The sequence below is a fragment of the Lepidothrix coronata genome, unplaced genomic scaffold (genome assembly GCF_001604755.1).
Source record: "Lepidothrix coronata isolate B3197 unplaced genomic scaffold, Lepidothrix_coronata-1.0 Scaffold255, whole genome shotgun sequence".
Classification (NCBI taxonomy): domain Eukaryota; kingdom Metazoa; phylum Chordata; class Aves; order Passeriformes; family Pipridae; genus Lepidothrix; species Lepidothrix coronata.
Genome location: NW_016690435.1, coordinates 616,323 through 643,142, shown reverse-complemented (window position 1 = coordinate 643,142; position 26,820 = coordinate 616,323). Strand labels below are relative to the sequence as shown.

The 26,820-nt window shown below is 44.9% G+C and overlaps 1 protein-coding gene across 3 annotated transcripts in view; it reads right to left on the bottom strand.

Annotated features, from left to right (window-relative positions):
- SYNDIG1 (synapse differentiation inducing 1) overlaps window positions 1-22,317 on the bottom strand; it is a 75,628-nt gene extending 53,311 nt beyond the window's left edge. For all 3 annotated transcript variants that reach the window (XM_017835346.1, XM_017835347.1, XM_017835348.1), the window contains exons 1-2: window positions 22,172-22,317; window positions 9,177-9,746 (exon numbers count right to left, since the gene is read on the bottom strand). In XM_017835346.1, coding sequence (XP_017690835.1) covers window positions 9,177-9,656 — 480 coding nt within the window. In that variant the 5' untranslated portion in view covers window positions 9,657-9,746; window positions 22,172-22,317. The remainder of the gene's footprint in view (window positions 1-9,176; window positions 9,747-22,171) is intronic.
- Window positions 22,318-26,820: the final 4,503 nt, after the last annotated feature.

Below are 26,820 nucleotides of genomic sequence, written 5' to 3'. Positions count from 1 at the left end.
CCCTTCCCGAACCTTCCCTTCCCGAACCTTCCCGAACCTTCCCTTCCCGAACCTTCCCTTCCCGAACCTTCCATCTCCTGTCACATCCCTCCTATATATGCATGATTTTCAATGGTGCATATTTCTGAAGCCCTAAAATGCATTGTGTATGAGTGATGTGGGCAGGACATAAACTGGATTTCTGCAGGAACTGTGGATGTGACAAAGGATGAAGAGGAGAACTGAACTTTGTTGGGAAAAGGGATCTGTCCATGCTGGAATGTGTGGGATTTTGTAGCAGCTGGAATTTGGGTATTAGACAATTCAACAGGAAAATTCCACCTCTGTGTTCAAGGGGGCTGATTCTGATGCTTCCCAAATAACCTGCATAAGAAGTCATCCTTGAACATCATCACAAATGTTGCCACCCCAGAGACTGACAGAATGAAGCTGAGACATCAATAAATTTTAATCTGTGAAATTCAACTAGCTGCTTCTGTTAATAATAATGCTTCCTCACCAAATGAGTTCAGAGAAGAGGATATTTAAGATGGGATACTGAATCATGTAGACACCCCATTCCTGAAAGGACCATGGCTTGAGAGTAGGAATCACCTTGCACAGTGCAAGGCTCTGGACACAGACCTGAATGCAGAGTGTGCACTTTTGGCTGTGTTTCATGAAGCAGCAGCCCCAACAACGACCACTTAGATCAGAGTGTTCAGTCAAGGGCAAGCTGAAAATAAACCTCCTCTACAGTGCACCAGAGGAGGAATGAATGTGATCCACAGAGAGGGAAGGAAAAGAGCGGTACTAAGGGCATGTATATAGTGGGTCCAGTTCTTGGGCACCATTTCCCAAGCATGTAGGAGAAATCAGGAATCAGAAGGTACACATGTCAGGTCAGAGAAAAACATCTACACAGGAAGAAAGGAGAGAAGCCAACTTCACTTGCAAGACAAATTTAAGATGTAATTTCATCACAGTCTGTAAGGGCCTGCATGAGTAGTTAATTTCTGATCAGAGACACCTCTGTCATTTGGCAGAAATGCCAAAGAAACCCTGTGACCGAAAGCATAGCAGATGAAGAGCAGACACATGGTGCAGATTTTTAAGAGCTGGTGTTGAACACTTTTCTGCAGTTGTAATGGATTCTCTATTACACAAAGCCCTTTCTTATATCGAGGCTAGCTACCTCTAAAAGCTATGTGCTCTACCTCAACTGAGACATTATGAGCAAAGAGAGGCTCTGCAGACAACCTGCCAGGGGCTGCCTGTGACATATCAGAGACAACTTGTTGATGGTCACATAATCTCTTCCAGTATTAAAACGCTAAGCACACTGAAGATGTCAGACAACAAGGTCTGCTGCCAGCAAGCTCTGATGGATATTCAGGAAACAATCCTTTTGGGATTAGTTCTTTTTCATTCAAAGCAACCAATTCAGTAGCATGAACACACTGTATCCAAAACTAATTTTTCCCAATGGGATCTGCCTCAAATCCAGATGGTCCAGTGGGCTGTTTTTGACAAAGACCAACACATGATGCTGCTCTAAGATAATATGTGCTGTTTCCCTCCACACAATGCCTGTCTCAGTAATGTTGTTAAACATGATGCCCTATTCTGACCAGCACACTGCATCCTTTTGCTCTATCGCAAGCAGTCTGAGTTCATCTCCATGCAGCAGACGTCAAAGGCAGCATGTGGGATGGTGACTGTCCCACCAAAGGTGTAGTTTATCACTGCTCTGCCTCAACACACTTGTCACTGAGCAGCATCTCACTGATGATCTCTTACTTAGGAGGTGATGTCTCTAAAGCCTGTTGCCGTCGTGGATTCTTTTTCCTAGCAACATATTATTTATTTTGCTGTTTATTTATTCCTTTTTGACATTTTGAGTTTTGCAGTTGATCTCCTTCAGTTTTAAAAGTATTTAAATGATTCACAATCCACTAACTGATCAGCTCCAGCTCCTCGTTTCCCCAACTCCCAGTCTAAAACTTGCCTTATCAGTCAAGCAGCCAGCCTTGCAAAATGGGCTCACAGAGGTCTCTCCTTGCTTGGAAAGCTTTTCATATCTAACTTTGCAAAACCAAAACACATCAGGGGCTAAAAAACCTGGATGCAGCTGTTCAAGCCCTTTCTTCCTCCTGTCCCCCTGGATACTGATCATCTCACTTGTGACGTTTTCTAGACACATACAGCCAGTCTGCCCCTAGCTCCTCAGTAACTTGCATCCAGCTCATTGCCACTGGAAGGGGATTACTGCAGACAGCAATAAACTGATTCACATTAAAACAGGCCAGCTGCCATAGTCCCTAAATCATATCCTTTCTCAGGAATCACAACCATAAAGTAAACATCCCTAATATTTGTATGAGTGATAGGGTTTCCCAACAACCCTTAGAATTCATGGGGAAGTCACATGCCTACCATCACACACTCATGGCTGGCAAGTGGGCCAGCAACCACTACAGAGAAGTGACGCTCAGCAGTTTCTGCTGTTAGCTGTTGAAATGGGTGAAGCTGCAGTGAATTCAATGCACTTCATTGATGCTGTCCTTCGTGGCATGAGGCATCACTCCTCCTCAGGGAGAGGAAGACCTCCACAGTCTGCAGACACAGGTTACTGCCAGGGGAACCAGAGTGCATGGTCCCTGCAGAGTAGATGGTCTCAGGACTGTCTGTTAAGGAAGGTTAGAGAGATACTCCTCTTCACTGAGCCACTTCAGCAGGGAGAAGCTGCTCAAGCTAAGGCAGGTGGGGTGGCCCTTCACAATTGTCCTCTTTTTGCTTCACGGTTGACACAGCTCCCTTAGTGGTGTAGTCCTCAAAGAAGTGTGCCCCATCTCCACTTTCTGTAAATGACATCACAAAGCTCATACAGAGCTCCTGCCACTTACAGGCTGGATCCCAGAGACCTCACTGCAGAGGGTTAGTCTGAAATTTCAGGCAAGTGAAGATGAAAAAGAGAATTACCATGGGACCTGGCTGCTATTAACAAGATTCATAGGAGGGCACTTGGAGACTGCTGAAGGTGACTTCCCAGCTGTGCTCCCTTCACCTAGAGCTGGCTAATAGAGGTTAATATCCCTTGGTAGAGCTCAGTATATCCAGACTTTTTTCCTTTAAAGGAGAAAAATAAATCAAATGCAAATGAAGTGTAACCACTCTTGTCATCTGTTCCTGTGAATGGAATATAATGTAATAATGTTCCTGTGAAGGAACTCAGGGATATAAAGTGTGTCCTGTGGCGTCAGATCATTGAGCAGCATGACAACATATCTGAGTAACCAAAAGAAACTAACACAATCTACAAACTTGAATGGGTCTAAGAGTCAAAACATCTTCAGTATTTTCCTGTGCCCTTACCCCATGTCCCTTCTTTACCCCGCATATTCTTCTGAGCATGTGCCATGAGACAAAAAATCCAAAAATTATCTTCCTAGATCCACTGCATGTCCCTAGGTGAGCTTGGGCAGGACATTTATTGCCCTATTTTCTTCCATTCCCGGGGCACAGAATGGAAAAAATACTGTTTACCCACTTCACAGGAGTGCAACCATGGCCAGTGAATTAACTCGTGAATACAAGGTGCAAGACCCTGTCTTTGCCCATGTTGCAGAGCTCTCTGGAAGAGGAACCCTATCATACTCAGCTCCCAAGGGGGTGTTCAAACATGTTTTCTGGATACCTACTCCCAGGGAAGGCTGAGGACATAGCAGCACAAGTGTTATCAGCACAATTCAGGATCACCAAGTGCAAGCTAGAAGCATTGACAGAAAGCATGCATGTCATGGGACTTGATGGGCATAAATCTCCTAAGGGCCTTCTTTTCATGTTGCAGAAAAAACATGGCCAGGAGGTACTTGGGAATGTTGAGAAGAGGGGTTGGTTGGAACAGGATCCACCTTCTATCTCTACACTTTCATGCTCAGGTCCAAAGGATGAGTTTCACAACAGAATCCAGCAATTTGCAGGGAAACAAAAGAAGAAAGGTATAGCTTGAAAGCACTACATTTCCTTTCTTCTTTTACTGCCCAGAACATTCTACTTATTTTGTTTCCAGAGACTGTTTCGGAAATTGCTGGGAAAAAGAGCAAGAGTTTTAAGAGAGAGAGAGAGCAGATGTATTCTTTTATGTGACACATATGAATAATTTAATTTGTTGCCATGAATAGCTTGGGTTTCTCTAAATAAGCCATCTATCTAGGGGTTAGAAGGGAAACTAGCAGTAATATGGAGTAATATAGGAGTGTAATATGACAAATTATGTTTCTGGATAAAAGATGGCACTGCATTTATACATGAACTCTAAGAGAAGAGTATTTCAGCATTTAACTCATGTCATATTTCACTGCTGCCACATTGGACAAGTCATCTATCTATTTACTTGTGCCATAAAGAACTCATAAGATATTTATAAGTGATCCAGAGATACCTAAATAGGGAATCATTTGATTTCAGAGACTGGCACCAAAGAGAGCAGTTTAAAGCCCTGACAGAATGTGCAGCCTTCTGCTTTCATGCTTGGTAATTGCTGGAGCAAAGCAGGGCTGTATATGTTAATGAGATCTGCTCCAGAAATGTTTTTCCCTCCTGACAATTATGATTTTCTTAGGCAGACTGAATAACATTACACCAGGACCTGAGAAACACTCCTAGTAAAAAAAACTCCAATAAGTAAGTTAAATGTGCCCACATTGTTGCAGCAATGTGTAGGACCCTTAGAATGTCTCCTGCTACATCTCCCAAGTTCTTTGGAGTCCCCAGGCTCAGGGAAGGGAAGAAGGAGTCTCCTTCTAGGCAACTTGTTAGTGACATGCTGAGCTGGATACACTCATCCTGAAGAGGGTCACAGGTAACAGAGCAGCAACTCCTGCAACTTATCTGGATCAACTCTTCAAACCAAAACCAAATCACTGTCATTCAAACCAGTTGGGTTTTTCAGAACCTTTCTCTACTGCAAAGTTTTGTGCAAGAGAACAGCAACCTTTCTGGTTATCAAGAGCCCCACTCTCTTCAAAAAACAAAATTCTGGTAGAAATAGTCTGGCTAGCAATAATATTTTCTGCATGTGTCCCTCCTGAAAAGATTGCAGGGAGGGAGTCACTACAAAGTGATGAGTTCAATTTTTTGGCATTTCTAAGAAACTAAATATCCATCCTGAAAGACCCTAGGCAGGTACTCTGCTATTAGACAGGCAGTGCCACGGAGACATGGGGGAAGAGAAATGACTCACAACGCCATGGTTGTTCTGTCTTCCAGAAGGCATTTTCCTGAGATGTCCAAGTTGGGAATCCACACTGACACATGAAGAACAGGAGGTAGCCCTCAGTCTTCAACAGACAACAGCTCTTCTGCACAAAGCTCCCCTATTTATTAGTGTTGCCAAAAAGGGGCTGTTTTTACAGTTTTCTCCCAGAAAGAAGTGACAAAGCAAATATGTTACAATAAAAAACCCTTACAAGAACTGAGCCCTGAACTGCTCTTACCCTATGCAGCTCTCATGCCTTGATGAGCTGTGGCATGACAGTCAATGCAGCACGATATGCAGCAATGTCTGCATCCTCAAGGGTAGAATCAAATCCTTTAAGGCTCTCACTCTGGTGAAGCAAATCTTGCACCTCTGCTATATCACGTCTCCCATTGCTCCCTTTCTAACTTCTGCTCTCAGTCCTGGTATTAACCCTTTCCACTCCACTTTGAGTCTCTTAGTAACTTTAAAAAGTATTTGTTTCTTTTCAGCAATTGCTGCGGAAAAAAAGTTTACTAGTGGGACACACTTGTGCTGTGTGATTCAGGTGCTGTTTTTCTCATTTGGACATATAAGCAAATTTTTATGTAGTTAACCATCTGGCATGGTTCACTCCCCTGTTCAGTGTCTGCTGTCCTTAAATACTTTTATTCCATTCCTGGAGTCTCAACACATGAAGTTGGGTCTCTAAAGAACCTCTGTATTAGCCAAGCCCAGGAGGCCCTCATGCATCTGGCCACAATGATACCACATGTGAACCAGAGGAGCACAACACAGCAGTCACCTTTTCTGCTGGTCTTGTGCTGCCAAATGCATCTCTCCTCTCCTACCCATCTTTCTGCATGACCAGCTGCATCTGCAGAATTTGGACCTTCCTGGAATGGAAGTTACTCCTCATGCTGAGATTCCTTGTGCTGAGCGCAGCATGATGATCATTTGGATTTGGTTCACAGAAAAGTGTGAAAATCACAGTGCTGTACAGGGTTGGCCAAGTAGCACAGTAATGAAGATGTATACTGGGCTCAAAGCAAAGGCTTCTAGCAATGCACGTGGTTTCAGCTAACCCAAATCTTGCCTTGTTTTCTCCTCCCTTGCTCTATTCTCCTAGTGGAGAAGAAACCTTGATAGAAAGGAAGATGCATGGGTGGTGTGTACTTTGTGAATGTCTTCCTCTTCTCAGCACTTTGTATATGTAGGTCAGGATGGTTGTCCATACACCTCTCTGTTTATTAGAGCAGTAACATCCCAAAGGGTTAAGTGAGGGTGGGAATCCATGATGCCAGATGCAGTACACCCATTTAAGAAGTGACATGTATGATCTCAGAATGCTACAGTCCAGAGAAATAGGTCAGAAAGAAGAAGGAGCCCTGGAAAACGATGCACACACTGTCACAGCATGGTACCAAAATTTGCAAACACTGTCTCCTTTCTCCTCTTAAGATCTGAGACAGGGAAGGAAGTTCTACAGCTGGTTTTTTAAACATGAGTGTTCTTTATGAAAAGCTGATCAAGCTCCTACAGCACTACTTTGAAGAGATTGAGGGTTCTATATTGCAAAGACACTTTAAAAATCCCACCAAGAAAAGTATTTTTGGTAAAAACATTTTTCCTTATCCTGCTTATTTCCCCAGCCTTTTTTTAGCTTGTTCTCCAACAGCTGGCTAAGGAAGGAAGGTCTTGTTGATTTGGATTGAGAAGAGGGAGACTTTTTTTTTACTGCCTAAATGCCAGGCCAGATGTGTCAATCACACCATTAGGCAATTACGTGTGCTGCAGTCACTTGTATTACTACTGCACGAGAGAAACTGTGGCAAAAAGATGGCAACTAGGGATTTTGTTTTGATTAAGAAAATTATACTTCCCACGGTCAATTCTGAAATGCTGTAGAAGGGTGTGATTCGAGCTAACACCTCACATGCCTCAGAGAGAAAACTTTTTGTCTCCCTGTGGAGGCACTGAATACCGCATTACTGGCACACACTGGGAAAAACACTTCTCTCTTCCATAGTCTGCCCCATTACTTTACAGTGAGCAATTAAGGAAGCACAGGAATCCAGAAGAAAACACTGTATTTGGATCTAATGAAGTGTTTCCCTCCCTCAGAAAAATATCTTTTATTTCAGAGACATGGGATTCGTTGCAGCTTGAAACCCAAGGACTGCTGATTCTGTGTTCAGTCAGAGACAGAAATGTTATGTGTTTGAGCCAGTGTGAGAGACTGGATTCAAATCTCACTGGATTCTTTACTGGGTCAGAACAAACTGTGTATGTGGGGGGAAGGGGCGTGAGAGTAATAATTCTCTATTGTTTAGTAATGTTCTATCGGCCTTTACAATGTAAGTTTCTGTTAAGGTAGTTGCAGAATAAGCAAATTTCTGAATGCTTTAGTTAAAGCAGCGGTAACATGAGTATCCAGGTTTTGGATAAGAGATGCTGAACAAAGGTGCTTTACAACCACCTGTAAATATGCTGCTCAGTGGACAAGGTCAAGTAGAGTTCAAGCTCCAAACGACCACCAGAGACCACTCAGGTTCCACCAGAAGACCCCTAGTGACCAAATAAGGACTTCCGAAGAACTTCTTAGAACTAATTAACATATGTATGGACTTCATAAGAGAAGTAGTGAATATGTAAGATATTTACTGAATATGTAAAACTGTGAGTAAATATTAGCTACGCTGAGCCAAGAAGGGACGCACACATGACTAGAGGAGCGATCCTCCTGTGTGTTCAGTGCTGATAGTAAAAGAATGCCTGACCACTAATGCTCACAAATTGAGTCTTAGAGGTTTCTTATTGTCGGATTTACAGTAACAGGCCAGGTTGAAGCCCATATGGCAGGGTCAAACATGGCAACTCCAGCACGGAAGCCACATGGCAGATCTGTCAATCAAAGGGCCTTCCTGGTAGCCCACCCATACCATGCCCCCTTGAGCCTCTGATTGCCTGCACCACCCCTCACTCTGGCCTGGAGGGCTCTGAGTGGGCAGTGAACCAGACCCTGGGAGGGGTGGCCAGAGTGGCCAGACCATATAAATACAAGGGCACAGAGTCTCCACTTCCTTTTTCTCTCTCTTCTGTGGCCGTCACCATGTGAAGGATTCTCGGCAGTAACTATTTTTCTCTTATTCTAATCTCTTTCTTTACTCCTTCTCTCTTCTTCTTTCTTTTTACTCCTGTTTCTTCTCTTAATCTCTTTTCTTTCTTTACTTTTTCCTTAATCTCGTTTGGATAACTTAAAACTGATGGGTTCTATTTTACTAAGCTGGTGTGTGAGTTGGGTGGAATGCTTTATCTTGGTTGTAATTGCCCTGTGAACCTTTTGCCAAAATGCCTATTTTCTCACCAAATTAAAAGTAATCTCTTGGGAAATCATATATTGCACTTTCTCTTTATGTGATCTCAAGATGTTAAAGAACTAAAAGACTTTGCAATTTTGAGCCTTAAATATAAGTAATACTCCCAGTAAAGCTTGAGGTTTCAGGACTTGAGTCTTACAGCCAGGTTGTAAAACATTCTGCTCTTCTGCTCTATGCCCAGTTCAAGTTAGGTGAAGGGAAGAGAAGATGTTGGCCTGCTGAGTAAGACAAGCTCCATGTGGGTGGACAGATGCTCCCAGCCCTGACCTTACACGGTGTTTAAGGACATGGGTCTTCTTCAGTTTCTGACCAGTCCATTCAGAGGTAGGAGGCAAATGCTGATCTCCATTAGGGCCAGTGGGAATTTTGCCATTGGTATCCACAGAGCTGGGACTTTATGCAACAAATAAAGATGAGTGATCATTCACTGTCTGGTTGGAGGAGAAAGTGATAGAGCAGACCCCATGCAGACTAGCTTACAAAGCAGCTGATCCCCTGCAGATCAGCTCTTGGAGGCTTAATCTCAAATATGCCCTCCTCCTCCCAGCCTTCCCCACATATCCCAAATGACATCTGACCTCTAGCTCCTGGAAATCCTCTTCTTCCTCAACATCATAGGAGAGGGTGTGAATCTTGATGTCATCTGCTGACAGATCGATGAACTTGCTGTCTGGGTACTCCAGGCTGTCTTTGGTGGGAGAGCGGTCCTCGATGAAGGTAGTTTCACAGCACTCCGAGCTAATGCTCTCACCCCACGAGCGCAGCACATTCTCAGAGTAAAGGATGATGTTGGGCCGGTAGTGAGACTCCACTGTCTGCTGCAGCATGTTGGGGTCCAGGAGCTGATGTACAGGGTCATTCCTGCCATTCTCCAGGCAGCTTGGAGAGGATAGGCTGCCCACTCGGTGACTCTGGTACTGTGGAGTCGAGTACACAGAGACCAGACCATCTCCACTCTCTGCCATTAAGTTCCTTGTATTAATTAAACCATTCCTTTTCCCAGCTTCAGTGATCTTACTGTGCATTAGCACGCTGTTCTGCTCAACCAAGCCATCCATACTAGGAAGTGTCTGAGGCAGTGGGACAGGTGGCCTTTATTTTGTTGTACCTTAGAGACAGTTCACACTGGGGCAGTGGCTCCCATTTTCCTGATGAAGAAAGGAAACCGACACCAAGGTGAGGACAAAGGCAATGAATAACATATCACGGCACTCAAATCAGCTCATCTTCCATATCATCTCAAGAGGAAATAATGCCCCACATATGTGCACACCCTGACCTAGTTCTTAGTTCTTCCCATATATGCCCACTTGGAGAGCGATAAGAAATGGCAAAAAAGACCAAAAAAAAAAACCAACCCACAAACCCAAACAAACAAAGAACCCCCCCAAAAATAAAAGAACTGTTTTCCATTCTCAGAAATCTGCAAGTGCAAAGGGCAGGCAGCTGGTGTGTTCAGCTGTCAGTGCCTGCAGCCACCCTTCACCCTTGGCAAGTGCTTCACTACCCTTTGGAAACCCATCCTAAGAAAAATAAGCAGGAAGTGTTCTTAAAAATCAACAAAAAAATCACCCAGGGAAGGTGAGATCAGATCTGACCCAGAGGAACCAAAAAAATATCCAGAACTCCTCTGGACAGGGTCTGAAATCCCCTGATTTGCTCTGGGTGCCCTACTTCTTCCAACTCCTCCGAGACTGTTCAGGGCAACAGACTGAAGGGCTGAGATGGGGCTTGTCAGTGTGACCAACCCCATATAGATGCACCTAGAAAGCCTGAATGCACAGTCACCTGAGGCCCAGGAACTGGTTGCCTCCTTTTGCACAGGAACAAAAGCTCTCCTCTGTCTCACCTGACCACCAGTCTGCCTCTGTATTGTGTGGGCTGCACTAAGGCATGAGAAATCAGAGGAACAGATCAGAAGGCTAAAAAATACCTTTTTTCCAGGCCAAACACTTTCTCACCAGGATGCTAGTTTTTGCTAGTTTTCCTCAGATGTAGCCAAAGGAAAATGCTTTTTGAAATACAGATATATCTGCCACAGCAACAGTACGTTCACGGGTTTGTTTCTGTGCCTGACCACAGAAACAACAGAAATGCTCCTGGTTTCAAAGTCATACTAGATCCTCTAAGGCCAAATTAGTAAAGTAGAATTACCTATCCCCAGTGTGCTGTCTGGAGGAAACCAAGAATGACACATACAAACACACATACATATGTATTATTTTTACTTGATGCATTCTCTCTATTTCCCTTTTATATCAGACAGCCTCTAACGGAGAAATGTCTAGGAAAAGCTTAATTTTATTTTCTCTAAATAACTCCAGACTTCAAATATCTGCAATCTCCCTTTTGGACGCAAGAGATATTTAAACCATTCAAAGAGATGGTCTTCTGTTCTAACACTACCAATGAAGCAAGAAACGTGTTTAACATACAAGACAGCTTAACTCAGTATGCTCACAGGTTTACACTCACAGCGTTTGGTTTAACATGCAGAAAACCCATTTTATTGTGTTGTGAAATAGTTAGTGCTTCTCCTAAGTGAACCACCAGGAAAGCTACACAAGAGAAAATACACCATGGTGGGATCTCGTGGAATTTACACTACACGCGTCTCAACCTCAAACCTGGGGAACCTGTGAGCAAAATTAAACCAATTTGCAGATGAGCTTGGAAGCTTGGTTTCACCAAAGGATTAGTCCAAAACCCCTCAATTAATTTGCATCAGATAAAACTGAGAGCAGGTGCCCTGCCTCTCCAAAGAAAACTCATTTCCATATGCAACCATGCTTGTGCTAAATGAATATAGGACCATGCCCTCCTCCTACTCCCAGTGGGGTAGCATCAGCCCATGTCAGCACAGAAGTACTGGTGTGAGGTAGAGCTGCTTTTGGAAGAAGTAAGTGAAGTTCAGCAGACAAGAGTGGGTGGGGAGGCCAATATGCTGACATCGGCCTTAGGACTGGTTCTTGCAGAACAAGAACCTTCCATCCACTGCTCCCCACTGAGTGCTGGCAACTGGTATGGTCTCCTGTGGGTTGCTTCAGAGATTATGTGGGACCAGCCACAACCTCAGTTGGGGAACACTTGCTGCTTTACCCAGCTAGGTATATAATCCAGGTACCAGGATCATTCTGCTGTGCCTCCCATAGCTTGCCCCCAAACTTTCTACTTCTTCCTCCAACCTCTCCCAAAAAGCCAAAATGAAAGTACATCACCACTGCCAGAAGCTGAGAAAAAGTCCACAGCTAAAGAGTAAGTTCTCAGATTTTGCTCAGTTTCCCCTGAGCTGGTTTGGAAGATGTAAAAGACTTCCTGATGTGTGACATCAACAATCAACTCTGCTGAACCCAGAGAGATTTCACCCAAAACTGCAAACCATCTCACAGGCATTCTTAGCCCTGCCGTTTGTCCAAGCAAACTGAAACGGTTAGCAGGAGTATGCCACAGATGCAGTAGAAATTGGAAAAAGATGCACAAATCAACAAGTCCCCTTCCACAAAAATGTATGAAGAGGTCAACAGTTCGCCAATGCATCAATGGCTGCAGCAAAGCCTGGGCCATAGGGGACAATGCTTTAGTATGCCAAAGTGACCTTTTGCCCTTCCAAGTAAACTACAGGGAGTTTCATAAGGCAATGCAACTAACTCACACTGGGAAAATTAGGAATTCATGCATTACTGATAGCTAAAGGTTTCACTGCTAACAGTGGAAGTACAAAGACCTCCATGCTATTTTAGTCTTACCAATACGCAGCAAATCCAGGAGCACTTCAGAATGTTACTGGAATGTCGGTGTCACTGTCACAGGACTGCCCCATACCATCCCTTGCTCTTTAATGATCCTCAGCTTATATGATGCAGGAGCCAAGTCCCCAGTTAAAAGGAGGCTCAAGACTCAACATTGTTACAAAGGTGATTTTGCTCCAAAGCATTTGGAGTTACTACAGACAAGACTCTGAAGAAGACCTAAACCAGGACTGCTCATGACACTCTTTGGATGTCTCTATCATCCCAAGAAACTGAGAACCACTACGTTACAGGCTTACACATCCTCCCTAATCACCCACACCAGCAAAGTGTCAGCAAGCCATCTCATAGCCTGGCTTCAAGTTCCATGCCTAAGCTGAGAAGCCCAAAGAGGAAAACTACCCTGTTTTGGAAGGTAAGAGAATTGAGCAGCATGAACACAATTGGTGTGGGACCATTCAGCCTATGGACAACAGAATGTATCCTGGCATCCTTCACTTTACTAGATAGGATAGTGTTCCTCAGTCCTACCATGGATCTATCTGCCAGCTGCTTACCTGCTGTGCATTTAAACCAGTCTTGTAAACTAATCTTGCAGATTCTAAGTGACACCTTCCCCTAGGGATGGGGGAGAAGGAGAAGAAAATACCCAAAATGAAGCAAGGACAAGACGGGGAGATCCTTCCCCCACAGAGCTCATCCAATAATAGGGATAATGCGTTGCTCAAGACATCTTCCTCAGAGTCCCACATAGCAGTGCAGCTAGCATGCCTCAGGGAAGGTCAGCAGAGAGATACATATGGCAGCATGTAATCAAGCAGAGTTATTTAATCCTAGAGCCATTTCAACCTGTAACTGGCTGGATGCTTCAGCTGAGCCTGACTCAATGTTCTCAGCCCCGCAAATGTACTGCTTAACAGTAAGAGGCTGATAAGTCTCTTATGCCTTTTGCTTATACTACCTTAACAGGGGGGGAAAAAAAGGAAATAATAATTAATGATAACAATAATAATAGCAGTAATAATGAGGCATTGATTTTTCTTTTCTAGGTGAAATTCCTGAGTGGCTGGCCATTAGGTTTAAATCAATAGCATCTTGATTGCCAGTGCATTTTGATGCATAGCGGAAACAAGGTCAATTGCTGTCTAGGGAAACTAAAAAACAGTTGAGGTACTGAGAAACTATTCATCAATGAAAAGGCAGGATTAAGAGCATTGTCAGTCTGTGAGACACTGGATTATTATATTAATTACTGGTCTGGACCAACTCAAGTGTGTGCATGGGGGGGAGGGGACAGGTCAAATTTCATGAAGGTGAAGTGGTGCCCTGGTCCACACCCCAGCCCCTTGAAGCCTCCTTTGCCACCCCCAGAGCAGCTGTCAGTCACTGGCACACTGGGAGCACTGTCCTACACCCTGTCCTGGAGCCCCAGTCTAGCCCCCATTTCACCTCAGGTGCAGACACCTGAGCATGTTTCTTGGGAGAAACTAATTACAGATATGCAAGGTGCACAGGTCCAGTGGGCTCAGTCTCCCTTTGGAGTAATGATACCCCTATAAAATACAAGAGAGACCTCAGCTTAATACTAACCTTCACAAGTGAAGCAGGTGAAATGAGTCCCTCAGGTTCAGCTGGAGGTGTGACACACGGTCATGAGTGATGCTTAGGGGCAAAAGGCAGCAAGTGCTTCTGCAATGGCCCAGAGCCTGTGTCCTGCCTGCAGGGACTCCTTGGACGTGGATTCAGTCACTACACTTTCACTAAGGGCTTTCTTTGACATGACCTGGGCCAGGCTCGCATGCCTGTGACTCACAGGCACGTCCTAAAATTAAGATTGCTCCAATTTCCAGGTTAACTGCAGCCCAGAATCCCCAGATGGCAGTGTGCCTGAGCAGATAACCTCTAACAGACCACCTGAGGAAACTGGAGGATGCCTTCTCTGCAGGGCTCCAATACTCAGAAAAAAGCCACTCTCATTACCTAGGACTGCAGTGAGGTTTTGGAATGATGCTGACGAGAAAATGAAACTCACCAGAGCCCTCTCAATAAGAGAGTTGTTCAGTCTGCTCCAAGGTGCAGAGTTAATTTAACTGGTTTTATACAGGTTTCATCTGTCTGCACAGTTTCAATTTGTCCCAGAAATCAGTCACTGGTACTGAGGCTAACCAAAATAATTCTGCATTTTCAGACTTGAGCCTGAAATCAGAAGGGAAAACCAAGTTCCAACAGATAGTACATCGACCTTCAATCTAATGTTTACCTTGGGGATTAGAAATTTTTACCCAGGTGCCTAGTACTAAAAGTGAATCCAATAATTATTGTAAACTCTATTCAATTTCTTGCGCTTCTTTCCCCCCCTTTTTTTATTTTAATACGAAGCAGCGACCAGTGCCAAGATATTTAGTCTGCAGTGCTGTGGTTTATTAAGCTATCACTTGTGTTACAGCAGAGCCCAGCTACAGTAGCTGCAATGAGAGCTATGCTCTGCTGGGTGTTCTGCAGCCTCCTGCTCTGATGACAGTGGCTGACAAACTAATTAAGCAAAGGGTGTGAGACAGAGAAATGCCAGCAGTAGAGAGCACAAGGGGAGAACAGCTAAATGCTGTGCCCCAGGTTCTGGCAGACAAGGAGAAGAAGCCAGCTCTGTTACTGCCCACCATCCCAAAACTCCTTTGTTCTCCTGTGACCTGGCAGGATGCTATTTTCCTCCTCTTTCCATGGGACTTTACACAGCTCAAGCACAGCCTAAGGGTGTTTCAGCCTTCTGGAGATCCTTTTCACATACCCAAAGTTCCTGTGTGAACAAGCAATTCAGGAACTCTGAATTCAGAAACCTTGAATTCTGAACAAGCAACTCAGTTGAAATACTAGGCTATGGCTGACAAGTCCCAGCCATCTTGTCATAACAGATCAGAAAGACACTCATCCAGCCAGACCAGGCATTACCAGCCCAACAGCCTGGTTTATTGGCAGGAGATGAAGGCAAGTCATGGTGATGCTGAAGGCAGAGTTCCTATCTGCTGTCAAGGCTTACGGCTGTACCTGCTGCCATTTCCTGCAGATCATCAGCCAGGGGAAAAACGCCATATGCTTCTGCATGGGGGTCTTGGATATCAGGGGAAATCTTTTCCCCATGAAGACAGTCAAGGATGGGAAAAGGCTGACCAGGGAGGCCCTGCAGTCTCCATCCTTGGAGATTTCCAAGACCCACTGAGCGACATGGTGTGACCCCATTGCTGATCCTGCTTTGCGCATGAAATAGAACTAGAGACCTCCTGAGGTTCCTTCAACTCAATTATCCTATGATTCAAATCCCTCTGATCCTTACAGATTCCTACCTGTCGCCCATGCTCCCAAAAAGACATTCACTGCTCCCACATCCCTCTGCTAATCCCTTAGTGATTCTAAATCTAACACTGCATGGCAAGAAGTGGCAATAACGACCCTTCACAGGGCTGTGCCACCACCAGAAACTAATTCAGCCTCATGACTATCAGATTCAACAAAATGCCCTTGGGCTTGATGCTGGTTCTCCCACTGCCAGGACAGAGAAAGAAGAGGGGAGAAAGCTTTCTTGAAGAGCAGGCAAGTCAAATGGTGAGTGCTGCAGCCTGAAAAAACCCACATCAAGAGAGGTCTGGGGGTTGCAGGTTTCCTGGCACAAGCTTTCATGTAAGAGGGAGTTTTTAATACCCAATGCAATAGGCTTCAGCATGGTTTGAGGTATTTCAGACATTTGGAAACTGCAACAACAATCATGGACCTTTGCATGAGAGAAATCACAGGCAATAAATGGATCTGGAGAGCTGATTACAAAGTGAAATATTTAACGAAATGAAGGAAAAAATATTTCCCACTTGTATTTGTCTTCTTTGATTTAGCTGGGCTCATTAAACTAGGTTTTGTTTTAAGGGAACACTATATTTCAGCAGCTGAAATTCCTTTTGCCCTATTTAGTAAACTACAGGGAATTTCATAAGGCAATGCAACTAACTTGCTCTGGGAAAATTAAGAATTCATGCATTAGTGATAGCTAAAGGTTTCATTGCTAACAGCGGAAGTAAAAAGACATCCATGCTATTTCAGTATTACCAATATGCAGCAAATCCTCTGTGAAATGTGGGCCTGTCCTTCCCTGAAGAGGAGGAACTTGGAGTACAGTGAAACACCCAAGGTCATGTCGAACAGAGTAGCAGAACTGGAAATAAAATCCAGGTCTCTTGATTGTCTGTCCAGAGATATATTTAAATGTGGAAACAATTACCATATGCGTATTAGATCTGCCTGAATAATTGATTGCTTAATTCAGTAGCTTAACCAAAGAACAGAGTGGGGGAGAAAAGAGGAATTACCTTGCATTGACCTAAAACATAAAATGTTATCCCTGTAACAAAATATTTCCTTTTGAGCAGATGGAAGCATCTTGTCTGAGCCAAAATGTAATGTTTTGTTTATTTATTTTTATTTGAACAAACTGGTTTTCATTTCAAGTTATCTCTAATTAAAAAAAAAAAGACATTCAGGCTTTTCTAGCAATCTTCCTTCCTGACTTAATTTTGTCAGCCTTGACTCTTTGTGGAGTTCAGTCTGAATTTACAACTTTCTTCATTCAATGACAAAACTGCACTTTCCAGATAATGAATAACTGACCTGACTAACAGCACCTTGCTCTGATGTAAACAACCCTGTCTATTGTGGAAAGCACAGTGTAAAAACACCATAACACCTGTACAACTCATGGCAATTACTTTGTGAAGTGAAAGCAGTCAAATAATCAGGCTCTGTGCATTTTTAAGCACGGTTCTCTTGTGTCTTCTCCTTCTCTCCTGACTGCAAGTATGTACCCTCCACTCTGAGCCTGGCTATCTAGTAGCACACAGAGCAAAGGATGCCACCACACCAGTTTGGATCACTGCATTCAGAGGCTCCCCAGTACTGCAGAAGAGGATCACTTGACAACCCCAAATGTATCCAGCCTCACTTGTGAGCTCCCCTCATCCATTTCGAACAGGTGAGATTGAGTCATGAGGAGAGATTCTTGCTTTAAGACATATTTCTCCTAATAGAAGGCTAAGCTGACATTTCTTCTCCCTCCCTCCATCCAAAAAGCTTTTCAATAAAACTCTGTGATTATGCCCAGTGCTATAAAACTAACCTTCATGATATAATAAATAGACGCATAGTGAAATACCCCTCAGCACTGTGGTCAGGCTGAAGGCTGCCAACCTGGAGAGCAGAAAATTGTGCTGTCTTTCACTTTCAAAGCAAGTGAATATAGCTGTTTTCTGGGGTGTATAATTGTATCCCTAATTGTTCAGAGGGCCCTCATTGAGAAAAACTTCTGAAGTGAGTACCACGACTCTCCTGCATGGAGTCAAAAGCACTCATAGCCTCTGCCCAAGAGCTGCTCTGGCTTTTGGGGAAAGCTTGACACAGACCCACACTTATCATGCCATGTTTTGGGCCAGAACAATCGATCTTATGGATTTAACCATGACCCATGTTTTGCAGAGTGAAGACTGATGCACAGTTGAACTGTGTGTTCCGTTGAGTGTTTATGTGATGGACAAGCTTCATGCTTAGGTGAAAAGATGCACTGTCTCAGTCCTCGTGGTCTCTATGCACAGTCTGGATAGTTTCTGAGAGTGAATCTAAATTTAAATGTCTGGGAAAGGCTAACTTATCACCAAAACCCTCTGCCTAATTTTAGTGGTGTCTTGTGTTGCAACAGAATTTAAATTCTTCAGCTTAGAAGAAGCTACCTTATGCTCTGCCCTGTAGAAAGCCACAGCAAGGCAAAGTCCCTGCTGCACAAAGTAGAGCTTCTAAAAGAATCACAAGAGTCTCCCCCAGGAATACCAACATCACAGTATCACCTGGCCCTCTTGATCTGCCTGCTGGCTGACTCCAGTGCCTCCCCTTTGACCCAAAATCCCTGTTTAACTGTGTTTGTGACCAGGCTGGCCCACACACAGGAACATCCAAATGTGGATCCGGGACTGACCCTACTAACTCACATAAGTCTCATTCCTGATGGGCAGCCAAGCCCCCAGAGTACCTGATTCTTGCACACACCTTGCTTATCTGGCTCTGCTTGCATTCCCACATTGCATGCAGGAAGCAAAGAAGTACAAGATACCTGCCTCGCACTTCTTCTGCATGTAACCTACCAATGCTGTGCTCTAGGCTGGGACTTTAGATATTCCTGAAGCATGAATGATAACTAAAGAGATGACAGAACAGGAAGACAGCCTGGTGGTGCAGACTTGGTGCAAAATGAAGGTGTCTGTACTTCCTGTCCCAAACAAAGCACCCTAGGGTTGTAAGTCACTTTGCTCGAAAAATGCTTCTGTGATACTGTAAAATTGCTAGTGCCAGTTCATCAGGGCAAGGATGATTAAATAAAGCAGCCACTCCTGGGGCAATAAAATCAGCTGTGCTTCATCAGGCTCTAGAAGAACTGCAGAGCTAGGAATATGCTGTGGGACAAAACCTTTACAGAATAAGTGATTTAGCCATAGTGAGACTGGTAGCTGGAGGCGGACAGGGCAGGCAGGGAAACACTGAGCAGTAGCATCCATGGGCATAAAAGTGACTTTTACAGACTTTTCTTAATCCTGTACTCACCCCTCCCTGCAGAAACCAGAAGGGATATGAATAAGGGGGTGCATTAGACTCAGGGTATTGAGAACAAGATGAAAAATCCTATCACCTCTTGCCTCTGGGAGGAGAAGGAACATAGGACCCTGGAGATTTTTATATGGGAGGCACAGACATTGGTCTGGCAGAATATCCACAACACAATATTGTCTCCATGATCTTGCAAGCTACATGGAGTTGGAAGAAGAGAGATTGTTTTGTTGCAAAGAGCACAAGAATGGGGGCTGGAAGGTAGGTGGGTGGGTGATGTCCTCAAGAAGCACATCAGTCTTGTAGGACCTGACACCAGGCTGGATGTCTCAAGGAATCTGGGAAAGTCAAGTCCCTCCTAAAGGAGCTGAACTCTTTGATTATGCCCCACCTCTGGCAGTTCTCAATGTCAGATTGGATGTGGCCCTGAGCAACCTGATCTAGTGGAAGGTGTCCCCACCCATGGCAGGGGGCTTGGAAATAGATGATCTTAAGGTCCCTTCCAATCCAATGACATATATGATTGTCTTCCAAGGAAATTATCCATTTGCAAACAGCATTTCAAATTTCTTGGTTCTTTCTGGGGATTTTTAACGAGTCTAATCACTCAGTCAAAGCACATAAATCCCTGCTAGAATTATGCCAACTTGATGTGAACAGTCAGTTCAATCTTCTTGTGCCCCAGTGAACTAAAGAGCATAAGGACAAAAATACTTTACAGCATGGATTTAGATGGTTGGTAAATGAGGGAACTTTACACAGTAAGGTTTTATATAGATACACACACACAGATAAACTTCTATAGGGATGCCATATATAAAACTGGGAGTGCTAAAGGCATGCATGGACTCACACCTCTCATGTACTGCACCACTACTTCAAAACGTCTTTGCTAGTCCAATGAAAATAACCAGTTTGTCACTCTTTTGACTTTATGATACCAAATACAAAGAACAAAATCTTTTGATTCTTAGTTGCTACAGGTTAGACTAGCTCCACCTAAATCCTCAAGGTCACAGGCATTTACACGTGAAGAGGACAATTTTGCTGTGATCCCATTACTCAAAAGTAGTTTCCAACTTTTACTAGAGAAAGAATATTGAGAAACAATTGATTTGATAGCCAGAGGATATATATTCAGACATGAACACACTTAAGACACTATTCACATTTGTCAAAGCAAAGCCACTGAACAGAGTATTTTCCTCCTGTACACACCTCTGCAGTTCTTTTCCATTTGCACCATACAAACAATAACCTGTAAAAATTCATCTTCAAAGTGAAGAAAACGAAATTTGGAAATCCCAATATGCAGTCTGCAATCTTAATAACCATGCACGCAGTATTAAAAAACTCTCCTGGAAGCAATTACAGCTGGCTGCAGATACGAATTTACACTAGAGAGAAAGACAAAAAACCTTATCCAACTATGTTGCACCTTTTCTCTAATACTATCCTCAGAAGCAAAAGCATTTTAAATCCTGAGAGCAGCCTTCATCAAGTTAAATGTGTTGTGGTGGTGCCTGTATACACTACATACTGTATTACATCTTCATTTGTACAAGGAAGAACCTTCCCGTGCATGTGAGATTTATTCCAGAGCATACAGCGCCAGTGGTGTGAGATGTCTGCTTGCCCACTTAATAAAAGAAGACTTCATTTAATTCCTACAAATGCATTTATCCTACATGCACCCTGGCATGACCTGTAGTTACCAAACTGCTAATAAAATGTCAGCTTATCCTATAAAATCAGAAATGCCTTATTCTTAGGAGTGAGGTAATTTGAAATTAATATGGAGCATCTATATGCAGCTCCTTTGAAGATGATAGCTCATTAACTATAATTAAGAGTAAATAATTTAAATGCATGAATGTAGAAAAGTGCATTCTCTGTTCTGACTGCGTTTTATAATACAAAAAAACCCCCTGTAAGTATCAGTTAATGCATCATCTTGAGTTTAAGAATATCAAAGCACCTTTTAATTTTTGTTAATGCTCTGTTTACGCTGGATTAATGTCTAATTAATTGTAATTGGAATATTTAATCTCCCTGGAAAGTTCAGATTTTTTTATCTTCTTTCTCTTTCATTACACACTGAGACTACAGTCTCCCTCCAGTGATTTTGAACACGCAGTTCAACAGATTGCTCTCCGGAGCAACTCCTGCCACTAGGGTAGCTCCACGTTCTTAGCGGGGGTCAAACCCCATCACCATTCCCAGTCCCATACAGACCCTTGCACCTCTTCTCCTGCAGCACACTTGACCAGCAAGCACTACCAGTCCGGTTCCAGGAAGGCTTGCACTCTGAATTGCCAATTCCAGAAAGATTTCAATGCATTTACCAGGCTCTTCCTACTGAAGGGCTGACCCCCTTGAGGGATGCTTTAGTGATACCCGATCCAGAAGGATGGTGCAGGTATGAGGGACTTACCCAAGGTCAACCCCTCTCTGCCACCGAATAGCAGGGACCACTGCTGTCTCCTTGCCTCAACCATCCCTCTCTCTCCAACTTATCTATCACTGCTCGCAAAGTAGAGAATGGGAAGGAAAAGAAATTCAGTCTGGCGCCTCTGGAGCAGGATGGTGAGGGAACCGGTCAGCTGTGGCTGCCAAGAGCCCAGCATCTCTGCCGCCTGCCCCCCAGCTCTACGCCGCAGCCCGCACGGGGCCGCGCACCCCCGCATCTCCCCCTTCCCGGGCCAGACACTGCCCTGGGCTGGCAGGGTGTCCGGGAGCTGGGAGGGAAAGATGCTCTGCCACAGTGCACTGTAGGGGATTCCTCATGGGGAAGAGGAGGGACGGGAAAAGGAGGACCCCATGCACACTCTCCTATCCAGTGCTCCCAACCCACACCTCGCCATGGCACTGGAAAAGCCTTATCCCTCCCCAGACCCCCAGCGGGCAGGGCAGATTATGCTAATTTCGACTCTCACTGGAGCATCGGAGAAGCTCCTCTGCGGGCGATGCCCCGCCGCCCGGCGAGGGCAGGCTCTCTCCAGTCCCCGCGCTCCCCGGGGCTCCCGCCGGCGACTCTGCCGCGGCGGCTGCGGGCGCCGCGGTGCTCCCGCCTCTGCTCCGTGCCCGGCGGCGCCGCTCCGGAGTATGCGGCGCGGGGAGGGGGAGGGGGTTTAGTGTTTCCCTTCCCGGAGGGGATAGGAGAGGATGGGATGGGATGAGGGGTGGTCACTCACCTCCCTGCAAGGTGACCCGCAGCGCGGTCTTCCTACTGTGGGCTGCCGGAGAGGCGTTGTAGCTCCGGGCCGGCGGTGGCTCATAGCCCGGCCGCGCCGCCCGCCGGCATCCTGGCTGCGGGGGCGGCGGCGACAGGGGGTGGCGGGGGAGCGGAACCGGCACTGCGACCGGCACCTGGACCGGCACCGGGAAAGGACGATCGGCCGACGGGGCTGCGCCTCCTGCACCGACTAGCTCTACTGTGCGCTCAACTCGCGGGGAAGAGGAGGAGGAGCAGGAGGAGGCGGAGGAGGGAGGGAGAAGGAGAGAGGCAGGAGAACCAGCCCTGCGTGGCAGCGCGTCCAACTTTCCTTATGCAGCAGGAACAGCCTCCATACCCTGGTGTGTAGCCCCCATCTCGGGGGAGTATGGCAAAACCCGCCCCTCTCTGCCCCCTCCCCCCCATCCTTCGTCCTCCTCCCTGGGCCTTCCTCCTAGACAGGGATCTCTTTTGTTTCCCACCCAACGGAGCTCAATTGACCCTTCAGAGGCATCGAGTCCGCTCGCCCCAGCTAGGCTGACCCTACACCTTGCCCTGCCGCAGAGAGCCCCCGGTACTGCTCCCACACCCACACGGCAGCTGCCAGCATGGAGCTGGGCACAGCTCCCCAAGGCGACGGGGACGCTCTAGCAGGTCTGAAGAACTTTATTTTACTTGTGGTTTATATTTTAGCGTAGTGACGAGCACACCAGGCTGCGGCATTGAGGGGTGTTCCCAGCTTTCCTAATAACTGTGCATAATATGCGTAAGCAGTGTTCATTCGTTCCTCTTTCCATCCCTAACAGGCCTGATAGCCAAGTCATTTACCTAAAAGCTTCTCTGTCACCACTTCTTTCTAGATGCGTAAACATCCATTGCTCAAAGTGTTGTTAGGAGATCACATGCCCCTTTTAGATCACTGCTTTCCTTTGCCACGGCAGGGAGACAAGAAGATGTACAACCCTGGTGCATTTTGGTTGCCTCCACTTCTCTCCCAGGGTTAAAGCTGTTTTCTCTCCCTGCTTGCCTATTATTTGTTATTCATAGTCCCAAAATAAGCCATGCCAAATCTTTGCTGAAGGAGAATGTTCAAGATTTAAAATACACATTAACTAACTTGAGTCCATCATAGGGATTTTAAGCAGAAAATCCCTCCAGCCTCTGCTCTTCCACAACATTTCGATTCTCTTCCAAACTCTCACTTGTTTTCAGTATATCCCAGTGGTATTTACAGAACATTTTTCTCTCCGTCTAAATATCTGGTCCCTTGTTCATTGCTGACTTGCTCCAGACTGCAGAGAAAATGGTTTCTTCCTTAATGTAATAGGCACTGGGACAGAATGCATATGTAATCAGCAGAAAAAAATAGCCCCAAATTATGGTCACCCTTATTCTCTAAAGTATTTTTCACCTTTCCTTTGTTGAGAATAGAAGCCTTTAAGTCACACTCATTATGGCTTTACCAAGTAAGACTCTTAGGAAAAAGACCGTCTTTCCATTCTCCTTGTACAGGAACATAACTGTAGGGGGGCTGGCTTGCAAACAAAGGACTTTGAGATGCTACAGGGCAAATTTATCAGGCATTACTGCTACTGAATGGAGATATCAGCTCGCTTGGATGGACAGCAAAATACTGGTTTTTATTCCTGGTGAAATACAATTTCTTAGTGACCAAATGTATTTGTGAAATAGGAGGAAAGCCAAAAAGACTTGTTAGAATTCTTTTCTTGGAAGAAAAAAATGGCATTTATAATGGAGTGGGGAAGGGATTTCTGGGTCATCAAGTCAAATTGTCTTGCTTCCAGGCAGCCACATCCTGTGAGCTTGTTTCTTTCCTTTTGACACTTCCAAAATGTGGGGGCTTTCTATGTTGTTATCAAGATGAGGTTCAGTGACATCAGGGAAGTAATAATTTTCCCTAACACTGTTCCTCCATGTTTCCCATTCTCCCTGCACCAAACTAAGCCCATTCGTCTGGGAAGACCATGGAACTTTGTGTCCATGAGGAAATCAGGCCTCATTTAATTTAGTTGAATTTTGAAGCAGAACCAAGAAAATCTAAGTAGTGAAACAATTACAATCCAACAACCACAGTGGGTGTAACTGTTGCTATTGACTAGGGCATACTTTGCCTTTTTTTCTTGTCAACCTTTTCTCTTGCCTAAAACCATACAAGAGCTTACCAATACTCTAACTGGAGTTAATTATGACACTTCCCTATTGCACTAAGATTGACATAAATTGGCCTATTCCTGATGCTGGAAGGCTAATGACTATGCCTTATTTGATTTTGATATTTGCAGCTCACTGGTATAATTTGATTGTTGGAGAAAAGTTTTTCAAAGAGCAGTAGAAAGGGGCTTGTGGTGCAGTGAACTGCAGCAGACTAGTTTGCAATTTGGAAGTTTCTCTTCAAGTCTAGCAGCATCACTGAGAGTCCTCTTCAGCACCAGGCTGTGCAGTGCATCCTTAATGCATTGTGCCAGCACATTTCACAGCTTCTTGGCAAGAGCTGTGAGTGGGAAGAAATCGTGGAGGTTCATGCTATGTGTTAAAGGCACTTTTCTCCAGAGCTGATGCAGATGCACCTCAGTAGGAAAGCTTCTGCATAGACAAAAGCACAAAGCATCACACTGATGGAGAGCAGCATGAAGAGATGTTTGAAAGGGGCAAGGCAGGGGAAGAAAAAAGTCCACATCCTTTAGGTCTGATGGCTCTTGGAAGCTCATTGCAGCTGTTTGCCGTTCTAAGTGTATGTCAGCAACCTGCTAGGACAAACTACATAGCAGTCAAGGACCCCTTCTTGCTTTGATAGCAGGGATCTGAGTAATTGCTCCCCAGGGCCTCTGAGCAAGGCTCAGGTGCGACCTGAGCTCCTGAGAAGCTACCCTTCAAATACTTGGTGAATAATAATAACAAAAATAATCATTGCAAAGAGAAAAACTGAAAGGCAAGGCTGCCTAGGGCAGAAGAAGAAGAAATGGAAGGGATGCAGGGCAGCCCATGTTGGCTTGGGAACCTCCATGGATCCTGTACTCTCCTGCTCTCAGTGAGGAGCTAGGGATTTGGGAGACATCAAGACAGGATGTAAAGAAGAAATGCCACCTGGAAGCAGAAATTACAAGAGAAGTACAAACAGCTTTTCTTACAACATGGGGATTTGCAGAACTCAGGGAAGGGATGAGACTTTGCAGACATATTTCATTATAGCTCCAGGGAAATAATTTCACCACTAATTGCTCTGACCAGGGCTTTTACAAAGACTAATACTGACCAAACAATTGGCCACTGACTTCAGTGGAAGCACCCTAAGGAACAACACCTTGGCTGAGGAGTCACACAGTCCTGATAACCTTCCTGCTCTTTTCTCCGCTGGGTGCTTTTCATCACTGTCAACAGTCCATCTGTGAGAGCCCTTGGAGTGAGAACTGCTCTGAAAGCTTCCTGGCCAAAACTGCATGGGAACCATCACAGAATGGGAGCAGGAGAGAGTCATGATCTGGAAACCACACATCCAGTGCTTCAGGAAAAGAGGGTGAGCTTTGTGGTAGCCATGAGGATTTGGGGAGCATCATTAGCTGGTGGATCTGCTGATGTGCTAAAATGCTCATGTGAGCTAGTGGGAGCTGTGGACCTCAGCTGTCCAAAATCTGATAATCTATGATGGGGTGTATGCTCAGGACACCCCGAATAGTAAAGTGTAAAGACAGCAACCTGCAAGTGCATTCCTGGTCTCTAGGAAGAGCAGCAGCACCACCTATCACCAGAAAAAGGAAAGAGGATAGACAAATCTTTCTCCCTGTTCCCAGCATGAGAGTGGAGCCCAGGCTTTCTAGATAATAGCAGAGAAACTTCCTTCTTCCAGCAGAAGAACCCAGCTTAATTCTTTTCCTCCATGCTTTCTACTAAAGACTCCTGGCTCTGTGAATGTCTCTTGGTTTGTCCGTCATTGAGCATCTTTTGCTGCAGAGGGAATGAAATGTCACTTAATGACTCTAAAGCAATAGCTGAGTGGTAGACTGTCCCCCAAGGTCACCTGAGGCTCAACAGGAACAGACTGCAGTGAACATGAAAACACTTGTTGGGTTAAATGACGTAGGCCAGATGTGCTCAGCCTTAATAACTTGGGTGTGTGGTTGTGGAGTGATCTTGCTGTGGTACAGAGCTAGCAGGAGATAGAAGGGATGGAAAAGTGAAGGTCTGGGGAAAGAAGCGCTAAGAGCTGGTATTTACAATGACAATGAGCCAGAAAGAAACCCAAAATACAAAACCTCAGGTCTACAACAACCAATTGTTCATCATTCAGAGGGCACAACTAGGCTCCAGGACCCTGTACTCTAAATTGTGCAGAGCTTTTGGCTTGTGGATCGGCACATAAGGGTTCTGTCTGTCAAAAATCATGGCAACATAGGTAGTGGTGTGGTCATGTAGCTTGATTCTGAGTGATGATACAGAGCAATCAGGAAGTGGCCCAAAGTTGTAATCTCTTCCTGCCAAAGGCAAGAAGAATCTTTCCTTGTAATTGGATCCAACCCCAAAGGTGTAGCCAGGAGTGCTTTTAACTTTCTGAGAAACAAGAAGTGGTTAAGTGAAATGACTGAGCTGTTTGGGTGCTGAAGTGTTGATTTG